The sequence below is a fragment of the Cyprinus carpio genome, chromosome A5 (assembly GCF_018340385.1).
Source record: "Cyprinus carpio isolate SPL01 chromosome A5, ASM1834038v1, whole genome shotgun sequence".
NCBI classification, from domain to species: domain Eukaryota; kingdom Metazoa; phylum Chordata; class Actinopteri; order Cypriniformes; family Cyprinidae; genus Cyprinus; species Cyprinus carpio.
The window spans coordinates 22,882,042-22,904,401 of record NC_056576.1 but is presented as its reverse complement, the minus strand read 5'-3'; the positions used below and the strand labels follow the sequence as shown (position 1 = coordinate 22,904,401).

The 22,360-nt window shown below is 37.6% G+C and overlaps 1 protein-coding gene and 1 long non-coding RNA gene across 3 annotated transcripts in view; one reads left to right on the top strand and one right to left on the bottom strand.

Moving 5' to 3' along the window:
* LOC109080603 (death-associated protein kinase 1-like) overlaps nucleotides 1-15,364 on the bottom strand; it is a 39,081-nt gene extending 23,717 nt beyond the window's left edge. The window contains exons 1-9 of one of the 2 annotated variants that reach the window (XM_042756554.1): nucleotides 15,090-15,364; nucleotides 12,687-12,825; nucleotides 11,776-11,905; nucleotides 8,169-8,217; nucleotides 8,054-8,080; nucleotides 5,816-5,968; nucleotides 4,664-4,709; nucleotides 4,484-4,573; nucleotides 3,864-3,956 (exon numbers count right to left, since the gene is read on the bottom strand). In XM_042756554.1, coding sequence (XP_042612488.1) covers nucleotides 3,864-3,956; nucleotides 4,484-4,573; nucleotides 4,664-4,709; nucleotides 5,816-5,968; nucleotides 8,054-8,080; nucleotides 8,169-8,217; nucleotides 11,776-11,905; nucleotides 12,687-12,825; nucleotides 15,090-15,349 — 987 coding nt within the window. In that variant the 5' untranslated portion in view covers nucleotides 15,350-15,364. The remainder of the gene's footprint in view (nucleotides 1-3,863; nucleotides 3,957-4,483; nucleotides 4,574-4,663; nucleotides 4,710-5,815; nucleotides 5,969-8,053; nucleotides 8,081-8,168; nucleotides 8,218-11,775; nucleotides 11,906-12,686; nucleotides 12,826-15,089) is intronic. The other variant, XM_042756555.1, reaches the window with a different exon arrangement.
* On the top strand, nucleotides 1,996-2,657 carry LOC122145056. The gene is made up of 3 exons (XR_006160070.1): nucleotides 1,996-2,085; nucleotides 2,172-2,389; nucleotides 2,478-2,657. It is a non-coding gene; the product is annotated as an uncharacterized LOC122145056 (long non-coding RNA).
* Nucleotides 15,365-22,360: the final 6,996 nt, after the last annotated feature.

The window sequence follows — 22,360 nt, the reverse complement described above, 5'->3', positions numbered from 1 at the left end:
TCAATGTTTCAAAAAAATATTAAGCATTTAAACCGTTTTCAAAATTGAAAAGCTTAAGAAGGTGAAAATAATAAGAAAATGATTATCTGAGCCTGCTCAAAATTCAGATTTGCCATCAATAAATCAAATTTTAATGTACATTAAATAGAAAACAGTTATTTTTAAATTGTAATAATATAAAAAGAAATACTACCATTTTTACTCTATTTTAAATCAAATAAATTCTGCCTTGGTAAGCTTATGAAACTTCTTTCAAAAACACTTTACCAACCCTTAAATTTTGAATGGTTTTCAGATTTTAGTTTTCAAATCAAATGAATCAATAAATAAATTAACTGATTAATTTTTGTATAGATTTGGGCTTCTTAGTGGACAGGTTTAGTGAAGATTTTTGACGTTAATATACTTCCACTGATCAGGACATGTCGCAAATAAAAATTAAACCTATATTACCCATGTGTGCTACACAGTTCCAAGATGTCTACTGCACAGCTCTGATCTTTTTATGAATAAAAATAACTGACAAGCTCAACTGTGATAAAAATCAGCTGAAAATCAGCCAACATGACAGTATTTACGCTATTATACAATAAGCTTTAGAAGTAAAACAACAGCAAGCCTCCTTTGGCAGTCACACTTTGAGCAAATCCTTTTAAGCTCAGTAGTACTACAGTTGGTCTTATCAGCAAATACACAGCGTGAAGTCCTAATCCTATTGAATAATGCAGACGAGGGGTGGAGCAGAGACAGTGCTTTCTCTTCACTGCTCGACCGCTGCTTTGTGTGCTATGTGACCAAACCACCTCCAAACAGCATCTGACAGTTCAGACATGTGGGACAAAACACTCAAATAAACAGCTAGAGCGAAGCTGGACTGGCCGTGAGGAACAGAAAGAGAAAAATAGAGTATGTGTGCTTGTGTTTAATGCAGGAGTGTACTGGAATAACACCCACATACACGTCTCATACTAGACGAGTGTATCCAATTACACAGAATGCACACTTGAACACACTCTACAAACAGCCAGAGGCTTCTAAAGAGAGTGATGCTAGAGTCACTCATGGATTGTAAAACAAGACTTCAATGTGTTTTTGTGTCATTTTCTGTGACCTTTAGGTGATCTGGGTGTAAATTTGTTCTGTCCCTGAAAAAAAAAAATGGTGACAGGACCTTGGAGCAGTGATGGTATCAGATTATAATACCACACACTTCACAATATATAATATGGTACTGACAGCCATATTAATTTAAAATGGAATTTAAAATGAATTCCAAGATATTTTCTCAATTTTAAATAAAAACTGAAACCACACACTTGTTAAAATCATTCACTACCATTCAAACGTTTGGGGTCAGTAAGATTTTTGAATGTTTTTGAAAGAATAATACAAAGCAGCAATATTGTGAAATATTATTCTATCTGAATAAAGTGTAATTTATTCCTTTGATGGCAAAGCTACATTTTAAACAGCTATTACTCCAGTCTTCAGTGTCACAATGATCAAGAAACATTTATTATTATTATCAATGTTAAAAAAGATTCTTTAGAGTTCTAACAAAACAGCATTTATTTGAAAAATCTTTTGTAACATTATACAAGTCTTTACTGTCACTTTTGATCAATTTAATGCATTGTTGCTGAATAAAAGTATAACCCCCCCCCCCATTTTTTTTTTGAATGGTAGTGTTTAGATGGATAATTAGGATGATAAAGGATGTCACCTTGATTACTGACACCCTCCCTTTATGAAAGACACCCATTTCCTGTCTCAAAGAAACCCCACATTTCTCAAATAGTTAAGTGCACTAGGTAAAATATTTCACTAGGTGCACTAACTAAAATAATTCTTATGGTTACAATATTACCATAATGCATGTAATATCTGTTACACATATGTAGTGGGTAGGGTGGTTGAGACGGGAAGTGTACCTTTAAGGCCTGCTCATTGGCACTGATCATTTGGATCAGGTGGCGTAAGTGACGCGTAAGTCCCTTTAAATGTGAGACATGAATAGAAAAACATTAATGCGGTGTGAGTTGAAGAGTAAACCTCTTGGTGTATCGTCTGTGTAAACAGGAGAATGTGAGTTTTCTTGGAAGGTTATGTCGATTTAATATTGAACTTATTGAGAACCGCTTAACACGGCTCGTTTGTTTGTTTGCTTGTAGTTCGGCTTGGTGTCTGCGTGTATGGTAACCAGTAAATGGTGCCAGCAGTCACGAGTCTACAGACACTTGCTCGCATAATAGCGAGTAGTGATTCTGCATGGGTTTGCAGTAATGAGTAACATCGAGGAGAGTGCACAGCTATTAGTCATTCATGCCGTTTAACTTTACTGTTACGGGGTATATAGCTTTTACTCATTTAGGCTGGTGTCTAAAGAAATGTAAGTTTCCTTTTTTGTTCTAATCCTTTCTTAGATTTAATGTTTTAAAATGTCACAATGTGATCAAAATATTTGTTTGTGATTATAGGAGGATTGCCTTCATCGGTCACTAGCCACTGTTTTTCCTGGGTTTTTCATCTTGTTTTACTTTGTATTTCTCCGTGTGTGTGTCTTGGGGATCTGCTACCACTGTTCTTTGATGACCTGGACCTAGGTGGGCCTAGGAGGGAGTCCGGCTAGTGGTAGCTTGTTAATTTAGATGTTTTTGTTTTTTTTGTGTCTGTTTGGCAATCGTCATCATTCAACCTTTGGGCTATGGGCATGCAATATTTCCTTTGGGGACAGTGTCTATTTTGCAATGTTTACTAGTGTGAAGTGTGAAATGCTGTGTTAATGTACGTACGGCCGATTTGGTTTGAAGTGTTTCTTCTTGCAGTGTTGAAGTGTGTGTGTGTATGTGAACAGTATCTATATATTTGGCTTTATTCACTGTAGTCTAGGTATTGTTAGATTTTATATCCTGTAACTCGCTTATTATGAGACTTTTATTCACTGTGATTTATTTATTGTAGAATTGTTCACTGTTACTTACGGGAAATATCTGTCTGCTCTGATTGCCAATCAGTGTATTGTCTAGTGTTTAATAAAATTGAGTACATCAGTCCCATTTTCATCCCTTCATTGGAGATAACCTGTCTAACTAGTTTGAAGGGGAGCGCTGTCTGGGGTTTTCTAGTTTAGATATACAAATTGTGAGACTGAGTGCACCCCTAGGGGTCACACATATTAAGGTTTTAAGATCAGTTGAAAATGGAGTGCATGAGATGAAAACATTTATTTCATGGCAATGTGTGGTATGTACGAAGCTGGGGAGCAGAGAGAGATAGTAAGCTGTAAAGTTTAGATAAGTGTTATTGCCGTTGTGCTACATAAATTGTTCACTCTTCAGGCTTATCACACATCACTAAGCAAATATCTGGACAGTATAAAGATCATGCAAAACCCCACATGTCTGTATGAGTGTCAGTGAATGCGCTAATATTAGTCATCTGACTTCACGGCAAGCTTAAATATAAACATTCACTGCAATTAGCAATCATGCTATAAAACCTGTAGAAAGCAATTACAGGCTTCAGATAGGACATAACTGCAAGTACTTCATTCTGTCCAAGTTGATTTGCATGTGTGTGTCTGCCTCTATTCTCAGGTGTGTGGGAAGCTGACGGAGCTCATTAGAGCTGCTCATCCCATAAATACAGCCCACAGCAGAGCTCAGGGATACGGCGGTTCCTCTGCTGTTGCCAGGATCATCACATGTCTTCTAGGTGTTTTGTTGTTCTTTTTTCCAGTTCCTGCTGCCTTTTTATGTGTTTTTTTTGGAATAAAAACTGATGCTACCTCTTGTCTCTGCAAATCCTTAATATAAGCTTTTTAATAAGTATAATCATATGTTTCTTGAATTGTGAACTCTTACCAGTGTGTCATCACTGCGTGCAACACTCATGTTGCTCCTAGACAGGAAGGAGCGGGAGAGCCGGTTACACAGAGAGATGAGACGCACCGATTGCTGTGGAAGACACACACACACACACACACACACACACACACACACACACACACACACACACACACACACACACAAAAATATTAAAGGAGAGATGATATTTGTGACACCTTATACAGAATTTGTAACAGGCTTTTTTTATCTAAAGCATCAAAGTTTTAGCGATTAAAACCCTTTGAATAGATTAAATGATATTTAAACTCTACAAATAACATGTTGACTATTATTTGTTTCTATGACATGAGCTTAATTCTGCGCTTGAGGGCACTGTAACTTTGTGCGTGCTTCTTTATTGTTTCATAGCTGCAAGGGTTTGTTTTGTGTGCTTTTAACAGTGTGTGTGGAAATAGCGTGACTTGTTGGTGTGCCACATAATGCTGATTCCTCAGAAAGCACTACTGATGGTGCAGTACTGCTCACGCTTTATGTCAAATAGTTATATTTTTCACAGCAGAACATAATGTTTGCTTTGTGAAAGTTGAACTAGCATTTAAACAGAAAGCATAGTCAGAAGTAAAAAAAAAATGCACCTTCCACTTTCTTCTGGCAGCAAACTTCTTAAACTTCTCCATATTCACTGCTGATTCCTTACGACTCAGTGCCTGCTGCGTGTCCTTTGGTAAAAGACGACATTCACACATTTAACCAAATGTTAAGATACTAAAAATGTGTTTGATAACCAATTCATAAGTATTGGCTGTTGGACAAACCTTGATCCAGGGATGTTGAAGACTGTCCAGGATTGTCATTCTTTTTCTGTAAACATGAAAACATAATTTTCACTTCTGATATTTATTTTTTAGCATACAGTATGTAGTGAACAATGGCAGGCAGTTTGTGAACCTCTGTTCATCTTGATCCTTTCCATCATTTAACTTAAATAATAAGCTCCCACAAATAAGCCTGTAAAAACAAACTTTGAAATAAGCGAGACGGCATTCAATATACAAATAAAAAAATATTTATCACAGTGTGTACTGCAGAACACACAGACAGAATTGTGGGACTGGGCTCTGGAATGTTGTATCTCAGCTTTCGTGACAATGTTAAGACCTAAACAGCATTTATGCTGTGAATGACACATTTTAATGAAGTATTGAGGACTTCAGCAGAACTAGTTTTAGTTCTCTTTTAAATATCATCAGCAGTAAACGAGGTCAGTGTAAAAAGACTAAATGAGAGAATTCAGCCAGCAGAAGCAATTTGGTGGACCAAAACAGGAATCATAAATGTCTCCACCTTCATGCGCAAAGCACATGTTCCTGTTTGTTGACACAACACACTTCCTCAGTTAGTTAATTAGTGGCATAATTTGTGATGAATGTTCTTTGCAGGATTCACTGATTCAGTATAACCACAGACAATCACTTAACAAATAGCTTTGGTAATACTTTATATAAGGGGAACACATACTCACTATTAACTAAGAGTTCTCCCTCAATAAACTCTGCTTTGAAAATTTGCTGCTTATTAATAGTTAGTAAAGAATTTGTTTAGTTTAGGTATTGGGTCGGGTCGGGTTAAGGGATCTAGAATATGGTCATGCAGAATAAGCCATTAATATGTGCTTAATAAGTACTAATAAACAGCCGATATAATGCATGCTAATAAGCTACTAGTTAAAAATGAGACCTGGTCCTTAAAATAAAGTGTTACCATTAGCTTTAATAATATTTCTAAATAAAGCAAAAAAAAACTAATATTAAAAAATAATATAAATAGTAAGAAGTAAAAATATAATACAATATTTTTTTTAATGGCAACTGGTTTCTAAAAAGGAATTGCTCAATAAAAGAAACACCTAGTCTCAAAACCCTACCAAACCACCTCAAACCATATCAAGCTTCCTCAGTGGTTCTTACTTTGGATCTTTGAGCAGTAACCGTGCAATGAAGTCTTTGGCCAAAGCACTGGTGTTGCTGAAGAACTCCTCATCAAACTCATAGTCCACAGCTGACACATTGGCAAGTGTCTCCTGCTTATTTTCACCCAAAAAAGGTGAGGCACCACTAAGCCTGAAGACATAGAGAAAAAAAAGACCATTTTATCTATCATTTATTGGATGTGAAGGTCTTTCCTATAGCAGCATTCAACAAAGTCAAGTTTGATGTGAACAATGTCTATTAAAGTGTGAGAAAACAGGCAAAGGCCATTTAGCGTTCAACATAAGCACTTTATTTTACATGCTCCATTCCATTTTTTCCTTTGTGCTAAAATCTTTGTTCTAGACCACAGTACCAGAGTAATATTGGGTCATCAAGTTCTTTCCACTATTTATAACTGAAATGTATTGCTATTGCTAAATAAAAATCTAAATTGTGGGATGAGACCATGACTTTCAGAAACACTGTCGGGAGATAAACTTGAATAATTATTGTTAAGTTACAGCTGTTCTAAAGTAATAATGCCATTTAATAGCATTCCCTATGGGTGAGAAACATAGTCTCCAAAAGTGTGAGAAAAAGAAAAGAATGGTGGAACAGGAATGCGTCAGGATTAGATATGATAATGGTGTGCGATAGCTACCTGATGTGAAGCTCTATTTTTATTTGCCTATGATGAAAGAGGAGTGGAAGGAACAGCCCTGTGATAGACATTGAACTTTCCAGTTCTCTTTAGACTGCTAATATTAGCACATGTTGATGGGCGGATAGTGATGGACAGATAGGATAGAGAAGACAAAGAAGAGACATTTTTGGATCAAACATGGCCTAAAAGCAATCCTAAAAGCAGACTTAAAGTATATGTAAAGCAATATTAAATAGCATAAAAATATGTTAACTACCCAGCCAAATCTGAATGATTAAAAAAAAAAAAAAAAAAAAAAGGTATCAAAATCTTGAAGAATAAGATTTTTTTCTGCTCTCAAACACTGGGGGCGTGTCCACTGTCTGCACTGAAACCACGCCCACTTACGGGAAAGCTGCCATCTCTCAAAAACTGTCAAATACCACTACAACCTGAATGGATGCTCCCTCTAGCAGCTTTATTTAAATAAGGAGACCAAACTGCTTTTTAAATTATTGCATTTATGTGACGAAGACACATTCTCTGAATTGCCTTTACGCAGACTTTAATGTTTTTATTGTGGTGAAATTTCTTTCTTTTTTTTTTTTTTTTTGAGCATAGGGTGGAATATGATTAGGATATTTCCAGTTTTCGTGAGATTCACCCATTTACTGTTTACGTCAGAGACATGAGGATTTGGTTCCCGTCAAAAAGGAGGGCCCCCTCAGGTCTTATCACAAGCAACAGGCAAGTTCCATTGTTTATATTGCTCTGTGATATCCCAAGCACACACACACACACACACACACACACACACACACACACACACAGAGAGACAGAAACGTCAATGTTCACACACACACACAGAGAGAGACCAACATTACAAACAGAGAGACAGAAACGTCAATGTTTCCACAGGAAGACCAACATTACAATTAGACACTGCACCCAGAGGTTGAGCCAACAATCATTATCCATCACACTGATGGACTGGGTTATAAATTCCATGTCTTGCTCTATTTTTATATGTCAGTAAAACACTATACTGCTTGGTATTTTTAATGTGATACGGGCATCACAAGAACTTCTGTGGAAAGAACTCTTTCAGTCTTATCAAGTGCTTTTCCTCTGTTTCTTGCTTATCTTTTTTTTTTCCAGACCAGAAACACACACACACACACACACACACACACACACACACACACACACACACACACACACACACACACACACACACACACACACACACACAGACAAATCCACTTGGCTGGATGCAAGATCTTGCAAAGCATCCTTTTACTTCAAATATCAACCATTATGACAATTGTAGCACAACGAGAGTTTATTCTTTGACACTGGATGATGGCAAAACACTTGACTGAACTTAAGTTTCTTCATATTCAGCTAAATGTGTCATGCCTTTGTTTTACTGCAGAATGGGATTACAGGCATGCTTTAAGAAAAATAATGCAATTACAAAAATGGATGCTATTTACAGCCTAAGTAAAAAATTCATAAATGCATTGAGATTTCATTTGTAATTTGAACTTTATAACAACATCACAACAACACTGATGATTATGAATACTCACAGAATATAAGTGATCACCCCAATGCTCCTAGATTAAAGAAATAAAAACACATGTTTAGCAGTATAGTATGTAAGGAAACACCGAGGCCAGATAATGATATAACACTCATTCTCACCACATGTCTGCCTCCAGGCCAAGCGGCTCATAATTCACCACTTCTGGAGCTGCAAACCACAAAACAAATTCAATACAGAAGAGTTTGGGGTAAGCTGTGTCAGATTTTACTTAAAGGGATAGTTCACCCATAAATGAAAATTTGATGTCTATCTGCTTACCCCCAGGGCATCCAAGATGTAGGTGACTTTGTTTCTTCAGTTGAACACAAATTAAGATTTTTAACTCAAACCGTTGCAGTTTGTCAGTCATATAATGGAAGTGGATGGGAATCACGGCTTTGAGTCAAAAACAACATACACAAACAAAACCAAATTAAACCCTGTGGCTCGTGACGATGATGTGTAAAGACACAAAATGATTGGTCTGTGCAAGAAACTGAAAAGTTTTTATATAGTTTTTTTACCTCTGATTCACGCAATGAGCGAACTGTCCTGAGCGCGTTCTCAACTGCAGGCACGTGACGTGTCTTCTTCTTCTTCTTGCTTTACAGCGGATCGCAGACTTGTAAGTGCATTACCGCCACCTATCTCTCAAGATCTCTCTTGACGGATCGTTCCAAACCGAAGTGCCACTTCAAAGGGCCCTTTGGAATGAAGGATTTCGAAGGGTACGACTTTGGGGGAAGTTGTGGCCTAGTGTTTCGAGAGTTTGACTCCTAACTCTAGGGTTGTGGGTTCAAGTCTTGAGCCGGCAATACCATGACTGAGGTGCCCTTGAGCAAGGCACCGAACCCCCAACTGCTCCCCGGGTGCCGCAGCATAAATGGCTGCCCACTGCTCCGGTTGTGTGTTCACTGCTGTGTGTGTGCACTTTGGATGGGTTAAATGCAGAGCCCAAATTCTGAGTATGGGTCACCATACTTGGCTGTATGTCACATCACTGATGGACACTTCAGGCTCCCATGATCCTTTGCGCAGATTCTTTGCATGATGACGGCGCCTCCGTGTTGGCACGCGATTATGACGCAGTAGGGCACTTCAAGTACAGTTGTTTGGTCCCCTACACCCTTCAACCCTTCGAAGCTCTCACTCCGGAGGGTAAACCCTTGGAAGGGATTAGGGCATGGAACACAGGGTCGAATGGAACACAGGGTCTATCTACAAACTCAATTAGGAGTGTCAATGGTCCACTTGAGAGATAGGTGGCGGTAATGCACTTATAAGTCTGCGATCCTCCATAAAGCAAGAAGAAGAATAGAAGACGCGTCACGCACCTGCTGTTGAGAACGCGCTCAGGACAGTTTGAAAATTGTGTGAATCAGAGGTAAAAAACGATATAAATACTGTTCAGTTTCTTGCACAAACCGATCGTTTTGAGTCTTTACACATCAATGTATCGTCACGAGCCGCAGGGCTTAATTTGGTTTTGTTTGTGTATGTTGTTTTGACTCAAAACCGTGATTCCCATCCACTTCTATTATATGACTGACAAACTGCAATGGTTTGTGTAAAAAATCTTTGTTTGTATTCTACTGAAGAAACAAAGTCACCTACATCTTGGATGCCCTGGTGGTAAGCAGATAAGCATCAAATTTCACCCATTTTTGGGTGAACTATCCCTTTAAGTCATCTTCTTAGCAATAAGAAATGAGTCAAAACTTAGTTTTAAATGCACCTAATTAAACTTCAGGATGAAAAATTGCAACATATCCAATTTCAGATAAAATATGAATATGAGAAAACACAATTAAATTATCTAATGCACAAAACACACCACACTCTCTTATTTAGGTAGTCTTAATTAAATAACCCTACATTATTCACATGTTCATGTACCAACCAACATTTGATAATTGAATGAAATGAAATAATTCCGTTGATATTTGTTAAGGGATTTCATACTTTTGGAGGTAAAGCTTACCATCATTTTTAGTTAAAGTCTGCATTAAATAAAACTGTTAGTGCACATTACTAGTGTAAAAGTACTTGTGGTAAAAGTAATCTGTGAAGCATCTGACACACTTTTGGAAAAATGGTTCAATTTCAATTTTCTAATGACTAATCTTTAGCCAATCTTTAGCCAAGTAATTTAAATGGTTTTATATATCAGCAATTCACAGATATGTATATGTTGTTATACCTGGATATGTATTTATCTGCAATAACAGAATATATTTATACATGCAAAATATAGTTTTTAGCATTAAAACAAAGCTTTTTACTTGTGTGCATCTCTCAAACAGTAATATATGCCAGCTATTTATATATATACACATATACACATATATTTATTTATTTATTTATTATAAACTCTTTCTAAATATATGGACATATGACAAAAATAATGCACAGTCTGCAAGAGGAAGGGGGCGACACAACCTACCCCACTCTCCATAACATAAAAAAATGCCTGCAAAAATGTCTAGAACTGCTAAGTCAATGGTAAGATATTTTTGTGGTTTCTCACGGTATGTGCTGTGAAATGAGTCACTGCTTTCAGAGGATCTCAATCTCTGAAGTGTTAATGAGGAAACAAGGAAATAAATCTGAGGTGGGAGAGATGCTGCTGCTCTCTACGCCTGAGAATTGACTTAGATTTACTACTTGTATTATTATGCACCAGTGAGATTCAGTCATTGACCAGGGTTGGGAGGAAGCAAGCTGCTCCTTAACCCTGAGGTTTAAAAAGAAAATCTATGAAGTCATGCTCCTGTAATGGGCTAATACTATTCTGGGATTGGATTAGATTAGTGTCTTCAGAACCAGGTGTCTAGCTTGACCGGATTCTCCTCCATGAAGCCTGAACATAATTTTGAGCACTGAAATAGACTGCACTGTGGGTTAGCTGGTACTTGATCATGGCCTTTAGCATTGTGTCTCTATTAAGATTGCTGTATCATGACTGCCTGCAGCCACACTGGCTGCCATTCAGGTAGGACTGGATGTGGAGCCAATGGCATAGAGGGATGGGGGTGTCTGTGTTCTTTCTGGGATGGCTTGGGGCTTGTTCATGTAAAATGTGACTGAAAACAGCAGAGCTGACTCATTGTTAAGTAAAAACAGTAAGATTTAAGGAAGGCTGTTTTGTAGCTGCACGCAAAATACCAACCCAAACACATCAATACAGAACACCATTTAAAGTCTAGACACACTTGACTGAAATAATATTTCTCTTAAAAACCCGTTGATTTAAAAGCCTATGATTGAACTTAAAATGCATGTCTGTCACAAATTTCTTTACAAAACTGTCAAGTGTACATGTGCATTCCTTTAATACAATTTAATTAATATAATACTATACAAATATTTAATAATAATAAATCTAAAACAATATTATGTACCATGTAATTATTAAATAATTATTTTTATAATATATTTTACTAATCCATAATTATGTCATTATAAATAATTACTATATTATAATTATATTAAAATGAAAAATATATTATAACATATACTAAAGTTAATTTAAATATGTTTACACTATTTGCAGGATTCAATGGTTGACAAAGCAGTGATCTATGGTGTTTCTTTACAGTTATGTCAGGCTTGTGGTTCAGATTACACATGAAAGGAGAAAAGAGAGGATTGGACAGAGGACCACAACAATAAGAGCAAGTGTAATTACAACACATCTCTATAAACTGACCAGCGGATGACACTGACCTACAAACTCCGGGGTACCAAAGATGTTTTTGAAATCATTGCCAAAATCGATCTTGTGCGCCAGGCCAAAGTCAATGAGCTTAATGCGTGGGTGAGGCACACTCCGGTTCAGCAGCATGATGTTCTCTGGCTGAGAGAGATGAGAACAGAGAAAGAATTGGAGGGAGAATGCAAAAGACAGAATCAGAGGAACTAATGATAGGTATGGAACAAAAACACAGCAGGAGTGAGAGAGAGAGAGAGAGAGAGAGAGAGAGAGAGAGAAAGCAGGAAATCTGCCATAACACATGGAAATCACATGCAAAGCTACAGAAATGTTCACTAGAAAGCGCAGGCATACTCAAGCCAGTCAGTAACAGATCCCTGCCTGAACATTCCATAGAAACAATACTTCCTTCAGTGAGCTTTATTCATGCACGGACTAATCTCTTAAAAGCTCCAATGACTTCAAAATATTTAACAGAAATGTTACGGAAAGCTGTGTGGATGACTGCTCTGAAAGCAGTGGATCTAATTACATAAACGCCGTTGCTTGACTATTTTATTTTTTATTCTTTAGGTCACAGTTAAGTTGGTTAATGTGAATGTTTGCTGCTTTGAAGTTCATTTTTCAGTTAGACTGGTTATTCAGGTTAAGTGATTTTAGTGGGAGGTAAAAACTCGATCTATATCTGAAACTTTCAAAACAGCGACTACTAGAATATTAATGCAATCCGGATTAAAACCTTTCAAAAATTACATCGGGAAAAAAGGACTTTATGACCATCCCAGCTCTGCCCAGCAATTATGTAAAGGGTGGAAATAAATGGATAACCAATAGGGAGGATAAAAACACCTCAATTGATTTGTTGTGGCTGGTTCACAGTGACGGTAATCGCCACAGTCTGGCAAACTCAAACATGTCTCAGTACCTTCAGGTCAAAGTGGGCAATCTGTTTGGAGTGTAGGTAACTGACTCCATCCAAGATCTGCTTAAGGAACTCGGTGGCCTCCTCTTCACTCAGTGACTCTTTCTCAGCTAGAAAGTCAAAGAGTTCCCCTCCTGCCACACTGAATAGAGAGAGGAAAGATGTTGACACTTGCAGTAGAGCTACTTATTTGATAATCTTCATTTAACAAGAATAAAATTAATTAAGAATTAATCACAAGAGTGAGCAAGATAGCAGCAAAGAACACAATAACAAGTTTCATGCAATTGCCAAATCAGTTAAAAACAACTGAAATTTACAAGAATTTTGGAAAGAAGCTTCAGCATTCACTGAATGAAATATAATTATCGGAGTATCAAATAAGAATTTAACCTCTTAAATAAGAGATGACTATAGTGTAATAAAATATAAATAAATGAAACAAAAATCACATAAAATGAGTCTAGCTTATTAAACAGAAGAACCAGCCTCTCTAATGTTTCTGAGTGATTCACTCTGGCAGAAATGGCTGTTGGCAGTGCTATAATCATGGCTTTTGGGAGAGGACCAACAGGATCTGGGCATATATTTATTCAGCAGAAGGAAGCCGCACACCAGCTGCACGCTGATGACATGATAACACTTGCTGCTAATGGTGAGGTTGAGCAAGTGCAGCAACGAGCCGCCCAGCTGCAAAAACACCAGCAGCAGATATGTCTCTATATCCTTCACAGAAACAGAAAGAAAAACACCAGCCCCCACCATGAACAACACAAGTCTCATTGTCAGCGGACATGTCTAAACCTCGTTACAGCTTGTTCTGGCAAAGAACCAGCCACTTGATCAAAAAGAGACCATCTGATCAACATATAAAGAAAGCAACAAACCGCCATTTAGAGTGGGTTATCCAAAAACAGATTAAACTATACTAAAATAGTTCTTCCTCAAACACGTTTGTTGCATTAACCTGCTACCTTATAAACACGGCTTTGTTTCCAGGCAAACCGATAAAAAGCACTGTTTTCACTTTCGGAAGTTGTGTAGTGCCAGCCGATCAGATTTCAGCCAGTATTTGCTATTTCTGTATGCCTCAGATAGTCAGTGAATGAACTATGGGCGGTCTATGAGCATGCCATCTGAGACTAAAAAAAACACTATAGCTTGTAACCTCTCACTTCACAATATTAGTTGGTAGCACAAAGGTTTGAGAGGATGCCAAATGACCTGAAAATGAGACTTGACTTTCAGTTCCAAGGTCAGGATTGTGTTTATGTCCTTTAGGAAGGTACTTAACTCCAGATGCCTCAGTTAGTAAACAAAATAGCTTCACTGATGAGTAATGTGTAACAAATATGAGCTCAGAACATAGCTGCATGGACGCCCTTTGTCACACGGTATGAAGAAGCAAAGAAAACCAGTTGTGTGAGGAGACACTTCAAGAGGTTCTGAGGAAAGACACTTCCTTCACATAATCTTTATCTAACAAAACAATTCTGCTGAAAAGGTTGAGGTTTAACATCCCAGACACTGATTCGGTTAACACATTTATTTTACTTACTGTACTGTACTGTACTAAATTGCAAAATATCAACTTACAAAGCTCCATTTAAATTGCATATTTCAAAGCCTATTAAACATTCTGCTCAGATAATGAGGAGTTGCACACAATGTAATGATAAGTGACTCAGTGACGGCTTGATTATTCTAATCCTTGATAATTTTGTCCTTTAGGTCACATTTAAATTGCTTGCAATGTTAGACTTCATGTTGCTTTTCAAGTTAGGCTGGTTACTCTAGGATGTGTTTCTTGAAGCCAAATAGGATGATACTACATCCTAACATTGTATAGCACCAACAGAGTGCAATACTTTTTCAGCAAAGCCTTGGTTCCTGAAAGTAGTTTTCCCATTAATCTATATATGCAACCCTCATAAAGAGGTTATGTAAGATGGCTGTGATATCTGCATTTTCTAGACATCCTTTAATATACATTTATTGTATGTATAAATTAAACTTTGCTTTATCAGTCAAAGGTCTCTGTTTTTGTGTTTCACTATAGTTAAGACAGTACAGACATCAATAAATATTTATTCTCTTTGAACACATTGGCAGTAGTGTATGAATGTGCACAGTACAACAGGCAAAACTGGTTCATCTACTCACTGGACGGGTTCTCCTCAACCCCTCACTGTTGACCTTGTCAAGTGTTTGCTTTTTAAGTAAAGGTTGGTGCTACTGGATTCAGTGAGGAGCCCTTGAAATCTCCTTGTATAGATTTATTTATACTAGTATGTTCCAGAGCTTTACAAGAGGCAGTTGTTCATGTACTACTAGTGTCTGTTACCAATCTGAGTTATTAGTTTTTAGAAATGAAGGCTGTAAATGCAAGGAAAAACAATGACTCACAGCTCCAGGATGAGAATGACCTCGTTCTTGTTTTCAAACACATCGTGCAGGGTGATGACATTGGGGTGCTGGATTTCCTTCAAGATGCCGACCTCCCTCTCAATGTCGTCTTTGAAGACCCCTCGCCGACTGGATTTGCTGCGCCTTTTCTTGATAAATTTGGCTGCATACTCCACTCCAGTGCTCTTATGACGGCATTTCTTTACTACAGCAAACTGACCACTGAAAAAACAAATAAATAAAACAATGATTGTTGTCATATTTAAGCACTAACAACCAAATATTCAAGAGCCTGGTCCTTCAAAGCACATAAAAATTATTTTACACAATGAATAAAAATGGACCAAAGCAGGACTAAATACTTACATCATTACAAAAGTCTTAACATTAAGCAGTGGTTTGTTGTATAGTATTTCAGTATAGTAATATTCAGAAAATGACATGATGCTTTAAAATTAGAAGAGAAGAATTAACTGTGTTAATTTAGTTTTGCTCCTCTATAAGATATTGCCAACAGGCAGGACTCCACATCCCCCTTTGACATGTTCCCATCTTAGTCTCCTTAAGACACAACGTGCGTTCTGAACCACTGCCAGAAACCAACAGTCACCCAACCTGAACGGTCACAAATCGCCAGCAAGACCAAATCAGGCTTACCATCACAACCACATGTAATCACTAATATCAAGCTGTGTAAGAATTCTTTTTGAATGACATAAATAAGGGCTATTACTACAGCAGATTAAACACAAAACAGCATGATAGCTATGTTTTCCCACATACTGTAGATATTCAGTGCTGTTCTATGGATAATATTGTCAGGGTGGATAACAATGACTCCCACGATATGCCATTCAAAAGCATCACAACAAACACACCAGTATAATACACCGACAAGCACATTTGGCCCCTGAAGCTTAGAACTCTGCCAAACAAGCAGCATATATTGTGAGGAATTTCCCAATAGGATTCTCTCAAAAATGTCACAGCTCTGCAACATTTCTTGCTCTTTTTAATGTGGCTGTTATACAGCTGTTGGGAGGTTTCCTTCCACAGAGAAAAAAAGAGAAAAAAATAAAAATAAAAAAATCGCTTTTGGGGAAAGAAACAAAAAGCTAAACAACACGGGGAAGGAAAAGGGATCCTTGGGATGGGGCTTTCTGATGCAAATACAAAACGCAGGGCCTCTATTCTTGCCTGCTCCACCTTTTGTCACCCAGACAGCAATCAGGCCCCACAGCAACGAGAGACAGTACATTTGCATTTTATCTGGGGCCAGAAATAACCCTGAGTAATCTTAAAGGAATAGTTCACCCAAAAATGAAAAGTGTCATCATTTACTTGCCTTCATGTAGTTTTAAATGCATATGGTCACCTCTATATAACACAAAATGTGAATTTCAGAAGAATGTCCTGGCCACTTCCTTCCAGATGTTAAAAGTGAATAATGACTGGGGCTGACAAGCTTCAAAATGACAAAAAAGTATAATAAAATTACTTTGCAAGTCATATATTCTAAAGCCACTGGAACTCCTGTGTAAGAAACAGACTGAAACAACAATTCATAATCATAAACTTCACCTTCCATAGGATGATAGTTCACACAAAAATGAAAATTCTGTCTTGATTTACTCACCCTTATGTGTTCTAAACAAGTCTTTTGTGCATCTTTAAAGGCCGGGACACACCAAGACAGCTTCAAAGAACTAGTGGCGACGAAAGCCGACGGTATTGTCGCCTCGCGTCAGCAGCGTCGGACCAAATAGCGGCGCTGGAACACAACGCACAGACTAAAGTCGACGGCAAACTAACACGTGCGTTCTGTGCATGCGTGAGAGGAACTAGTGGTTCATATCAGCAGCTATTCCAAAAGTATATATTCGTCATTCAAAAGGAGAAATCGAAACAAAGATATACGAGAAACGCAGATATACGAAATGTAAACAAAGCAGCACTTGTTTACCATTTTGAATATCAGTAACATTAATAACTTTAATCATTTTAAGCGGCTCATGTTGTTATGAAAACATTCGTGTATTAGAATGATTGGGAAAGATCACGGAATTTTTAAACAGCCTTCTGTCTGTATACCGCCTTCATTCACATGCTTGTTTTCATCACTTTTGCTTTAATTCTCGGCCCTGACTCGTTCGCTAAACTGAACATCCAATCAGAGCTCTCACTCGCGCCGACGGCCCCGATGCCGATTCAACGTTGAATCGGGCAAACTGCCGCCGATGTAAGCCCAACGATGGCAAACGGCCGATCGTTGGCTTGGTGTGTCCCGGGCTTAAAGGACAAATTAAGATATGTTTAATGAAACCTGACAGATTTTTGTCCCTCAAATGAAAGTCCATTCCACCAAATCTGCTACACTTCAAAAAGTTCATACAGACATTGTAAAAGAAATCCATATAAATTTAACTGTTTAATTAAAATTAAAAATAACAAAAACATAATTTTAGATTTTAACTATCAACTAAACCACTAAAAACTAAAAACTAATAAATTACCAATACATAAAAGTCCATTCATGAACTTGATCCATAATATCAAATCATTTATACCAGTTTTATGAATTGAATCAACCAATTCACTGAAAAGATTTGACAGAAAAAAATATTTTACATACAGGACATTCATATGAGTCTGTTCCTCACATAAAGATACTGTATGGCTTCAGAAGACTTGAGTCATACAGGTCATGGTATGATACTTTTCTGAGATATTGGAGCTTGGCTGCACCAGTCCTCATTTACTTCAATTACAGAAGAAAGTCAAAGGTTTAGAACATCATTTTCGTTTTTAAGTACTTCTTTAATGAGGGACCAGCACCCTGAAAATCATCGAGTCATGCCTTGTGGTTCTGACAGCATGGCTTTTGGCATTCAGGCATGTCTAAACGTTTTGTCAGTGACACTCCTCAGTGAGAGGAAGGCATGGGTCTTCAGCTGTGCCAGTTTCCATAGCAGTACTGGGGGCAAGACAGCGGGAGAGGAGGGGGTCGTGTCAGCTAGAAAAAGGATGGAAAGCACAACGGTCCATGGCAAACATCGTCACACATAGCCCGGCAACCGGCCGACAATAGACACGGCATGTTTTTCTCTTCTAAGAGTCATGCAGTTCCCAAAGTCCTTTTCAAAGCCGTTTCTGTCTGCTCTGAATGGGAGATGGGGTAAATGTGTGTATCAAGATGTCAGTATGGCAGGGCTCTTGCGCTCATGAAATCTGGAGCACCATGGTGATGAAGAGCTAAGGCAATCACAGTGGACATTAAAGAGGTTGCCCAGAAGCGCTCTTCAGAGTGGGTACAAGAAACACATACAAGATGGGCACGAGATGCAGGATGTGCACAAGATACAACCCCCAATCATCAAGGCTGAAGCTGACATGGCATCCATCTAGTGTTAGGAGTTAGGAGTCACTCAATAATCAGTTTGGTTCAACTATTGTCATTGTGGTTACAATTCGCTTGATGGTATACAGGCATCCAGCCTAAAGTGAAGAAGATGTTTGTTAAAAATGATCATCTTCTGACATGAGATTTTAAAGTTATAAGGAATATTTGCTGTATGATTAATCACAAGCTCTGTATTTTTAAAAGTTTTTACATAATTAAGCATCAAGTTTATAAATACAATGTGAAATGCACTAAAAATCAAAATGGACATTTTTGGAGCATGATTTACAAGAAAATAGTGTCTGTCTACTTCAAGATTTCTACTTTAAAATTTACTAGCAATTTCAGAATAAAAATAGTTTCAAAGTACTGTCTATCCTACACTGACATTTTTTTCAGTGTATATGAATGAAACTTCACAGTGTGAGAGAATGGATTTCTCTGAATACAAAAATCTGCATCAGGCATCAGCAGATGTTCAAAACAAGAACAGTGCAATTTGAGTAATTGTGTTTAATAGATCGAACCACGTTTGAATCCACATCAGCATTAATTGCAGTCATTGGACTTTGCCTTTTAGACTCTAAGGGTTAAAACATTTTCCAGTGTCATGTGAAATGCAACAACATTACATCACATGACTCCTTTTACACTGTGCACCAGAATGCACAAATTCCTAGAAGGCTGATTACTCTTTTATAAAATAAAGATAAAGAAAGCATTGTCAAATTAAAACCTCTGATAAAGTTTTCCAGATTCATAATCAGGATTACAACCTGGGACTTGCATCACATATGAAACAGAATGAAGCATAAAAATTTAGGTCAATAACACTATCAATGACGGATTATAAAGCTGAACCTCAATAATTAACATTTCCTCATAGTGTGGAAACAAAGTATCTTGAGGGAGTTTGAGGTAAATCAGAATCTAAATCATTAACACCATCTCTTTAGATTTATCTAATTTTTCATCATGAGACAGATATTATACAGATGTCAAGGGCAGAGCAAAGACAAAATGACAGTCTAATGTGAATAGATCAGACCCACTGCCAGTATGTTTTTAACAATAAAAAAGGAAAGCAAAACTATAAAAGGACAACTCTGTAACTCATCTGGCTGCTCTGTTATGAACGAGCCTAAATGTCAACAACCCATTCAGCAGAAAATCCCTCTCTGTAATTATTCCCATAGGATCCTAAGGAGAAACCCCACATGCTTTAAGTGCAAGTTACACTCCCGCTCAACCTCAAAGAGGCAAAATAGCCTATCATTAATGACTTAATTTGCATGTTTATAAGTAAAGTACACCTCAAAAATTATGTAAACAAAGCAGGCCAGAAAACTCAGTTTTTACTCCCAGACACACTATTGCGAGAGATCATGTTGTTCTTTGTTACTTCTTTGCAAAAAGGCTTCCAACTTTTGCAGTGAAATTTGAGCCAGGTTGTGGAGGAGGGAATAAGGGAGGGATGTGAACAGCCTCTGTTTCCCTTTTGCGTCCTGTTTTCTATGTACCTATCACAGTCCAGGCCTGACTGAATAGATCTTTAGGCCAGGAGAGCTGAGACAGAGAGATTTGCATTACGGGTTGTTATGCTGATCTGGAAAACCACATTTACAGAGTGTGTGTTTGATTCAGCGCCACATTTATGATTTTAGGGCACCCGTATTTTGTGCAAGCCTTTATTATGAGGATCACTGTTAATTTTTGATTTGCTCCATCACCTATTAAAGTCCAATCCCCATTCAAGCTGAGAAGCACGAGTTCTCATCTCATAATGGCTTCACACTATTTCCAAATCCAGTGCTTATATTAATATTTTTACATTTTCTTTTTTTTTCCTCACACCACAATACATAAATAAAAACAACTAAAGTAAATGAATGTGTACAGTGTACCTAAAAACATTATATATTAAATTAATATAATCCATAATTGTATATAGATTTAATCCCAAGTAATTTAATTTCAGGATGATCATTTTGGCTGTATGATTTGGCATATTCCCAGAGAGGAGCACTTTGATTGCAGTTGCAATTGCAGTTGTACAAAAGCGTGCATCAAAAGCAATTCTGGGTTGCGATTAAATCACAAACTCTTGCCCTGTTACAGTAAATGAAGCTTTATAAGGTGTGCAAACACTTAGTGGAGGTGTTCCTATAAGACTACAATCCTTCACTATGTCAAAAAATTAAAAAAAAAGAAAAAAAAAACAAATAAAAAACAATTGCAGGTAGAAAAACTGTTAATTATTAGAGATCCATCACTTAGTGGTTGGTTCCTAATGAAAACACAAATGCCAGGTGCACTCAGTGCCATTAGCGTAACACACAGAGACAGTCCTAACCAGCCGGCACTGCTCTGGATGAATATTTAAGTGGGTTAGTGCGATCTGAATACAGATTCCTTGTGCCTGAGCAAGCTTTTCCCAGACAGGATTTGAATGTCATTGTCAAAATCCCCAGCATTAGCCTGACCTGGTGTCATGGCAAGATCACCAATATGACAGCCAAGAGGTTATGAACATAGGCAATGATGAACAGGGGGCTTAATCAAATGCCACTATCTTCAGGGCTTGTTCCTTTTTTCTTGGTTTCACTATTGTACATTTGGTCTTTTCTCCCATTTAATGCATTTTCTTCCAAATGACCCTCCCTTCTGTGTGCAGCTGAACACCAGCCCAGGTTGCCATTAGGATTCAGAGCACCTTTGCTGTGCTGCATAGCCATTATGCAGCATTTTATCCATGGAGAGACACACAGATGTCTCATCTCTTGCTGACCAAGGGAATATTTCTAAATGATATGTAAAGAAGATGCAGCATACATTATTGCTCTATTGTATTTAAATATTCAGTTATTTTTGTTATACAAAAAGTTATTAAACCTGTTATAATGTATTATGACTAAATTTCAATATCGTGATGATACCGCATACCCTGATAAAAGCATTAGCAATTACACCTCTGGCTTGAGAAAACTTGAAATACAGTGTGAGAATTAATTTTACAAAGCTTTTATAGGGTTTTTATCTCTTTGAAGCTTGACAGCTCTTGGTCACCATTCATTTTCATTGTATGGAAGAGACAGTGCGTAAACGTTCTTCTAAATATATTTTTTTAATCTTTATATTTGATAGCTTTTGGACACAAGTGTCGAGGTATTCTACTGTTAAAAAGATACCTGCTTGAGTTCTAAGACTGTCACTGATTGAAGATCTCTACTACGAGACCTCAGAAAGAGCTGCCCTCCTGCTGTTCTTAGACCAGACTCAGCAAAGCAAAGAGGAAAACGCAGCTGGAGGACAGAAGATAGCCATCCTTCTAATCTTTGTCCCCAACCTTGCTGTAATCCACATCAAAAAGAGTGATGGGCTCATCAAAACACTTTAATACCGGAGAAAATGTCAGCATGCCGCAAACAGTGACCCTTGAACCTGTTACTCAGCCACATCGCTGACTGCTGACTCCTCTTCATGTGCCAAAGAGGAAACACTAGACCAGGCCACTTTACACTGGGACTGACAATTAATTGGCCATCTTATTTCAAGCCATGAGAAATGCAAGCACACAACAGTAAATCCTAAACACTGCATAAAATGAATTCAATATTGAATGACTGCAGATTATAGCTCAGAGATGTGCACAATGAGACAGCTGTCAACACTTTTTAAAATGCAGAGTGTACACATTGTCGATTACGAAGGACACCTACCAATTCTGCACGCTAGCTTGCTCATTTGAGCGGGAAATTGGAAAAGCCAAAGGAGAACAAAGAAGCAGAAAAAAGATATATTACAGCTGCCTATGAACCAGACAAGTACTGTATTCTAAAAAACCGGCAGACCACCGACCTTGGAACAAAAC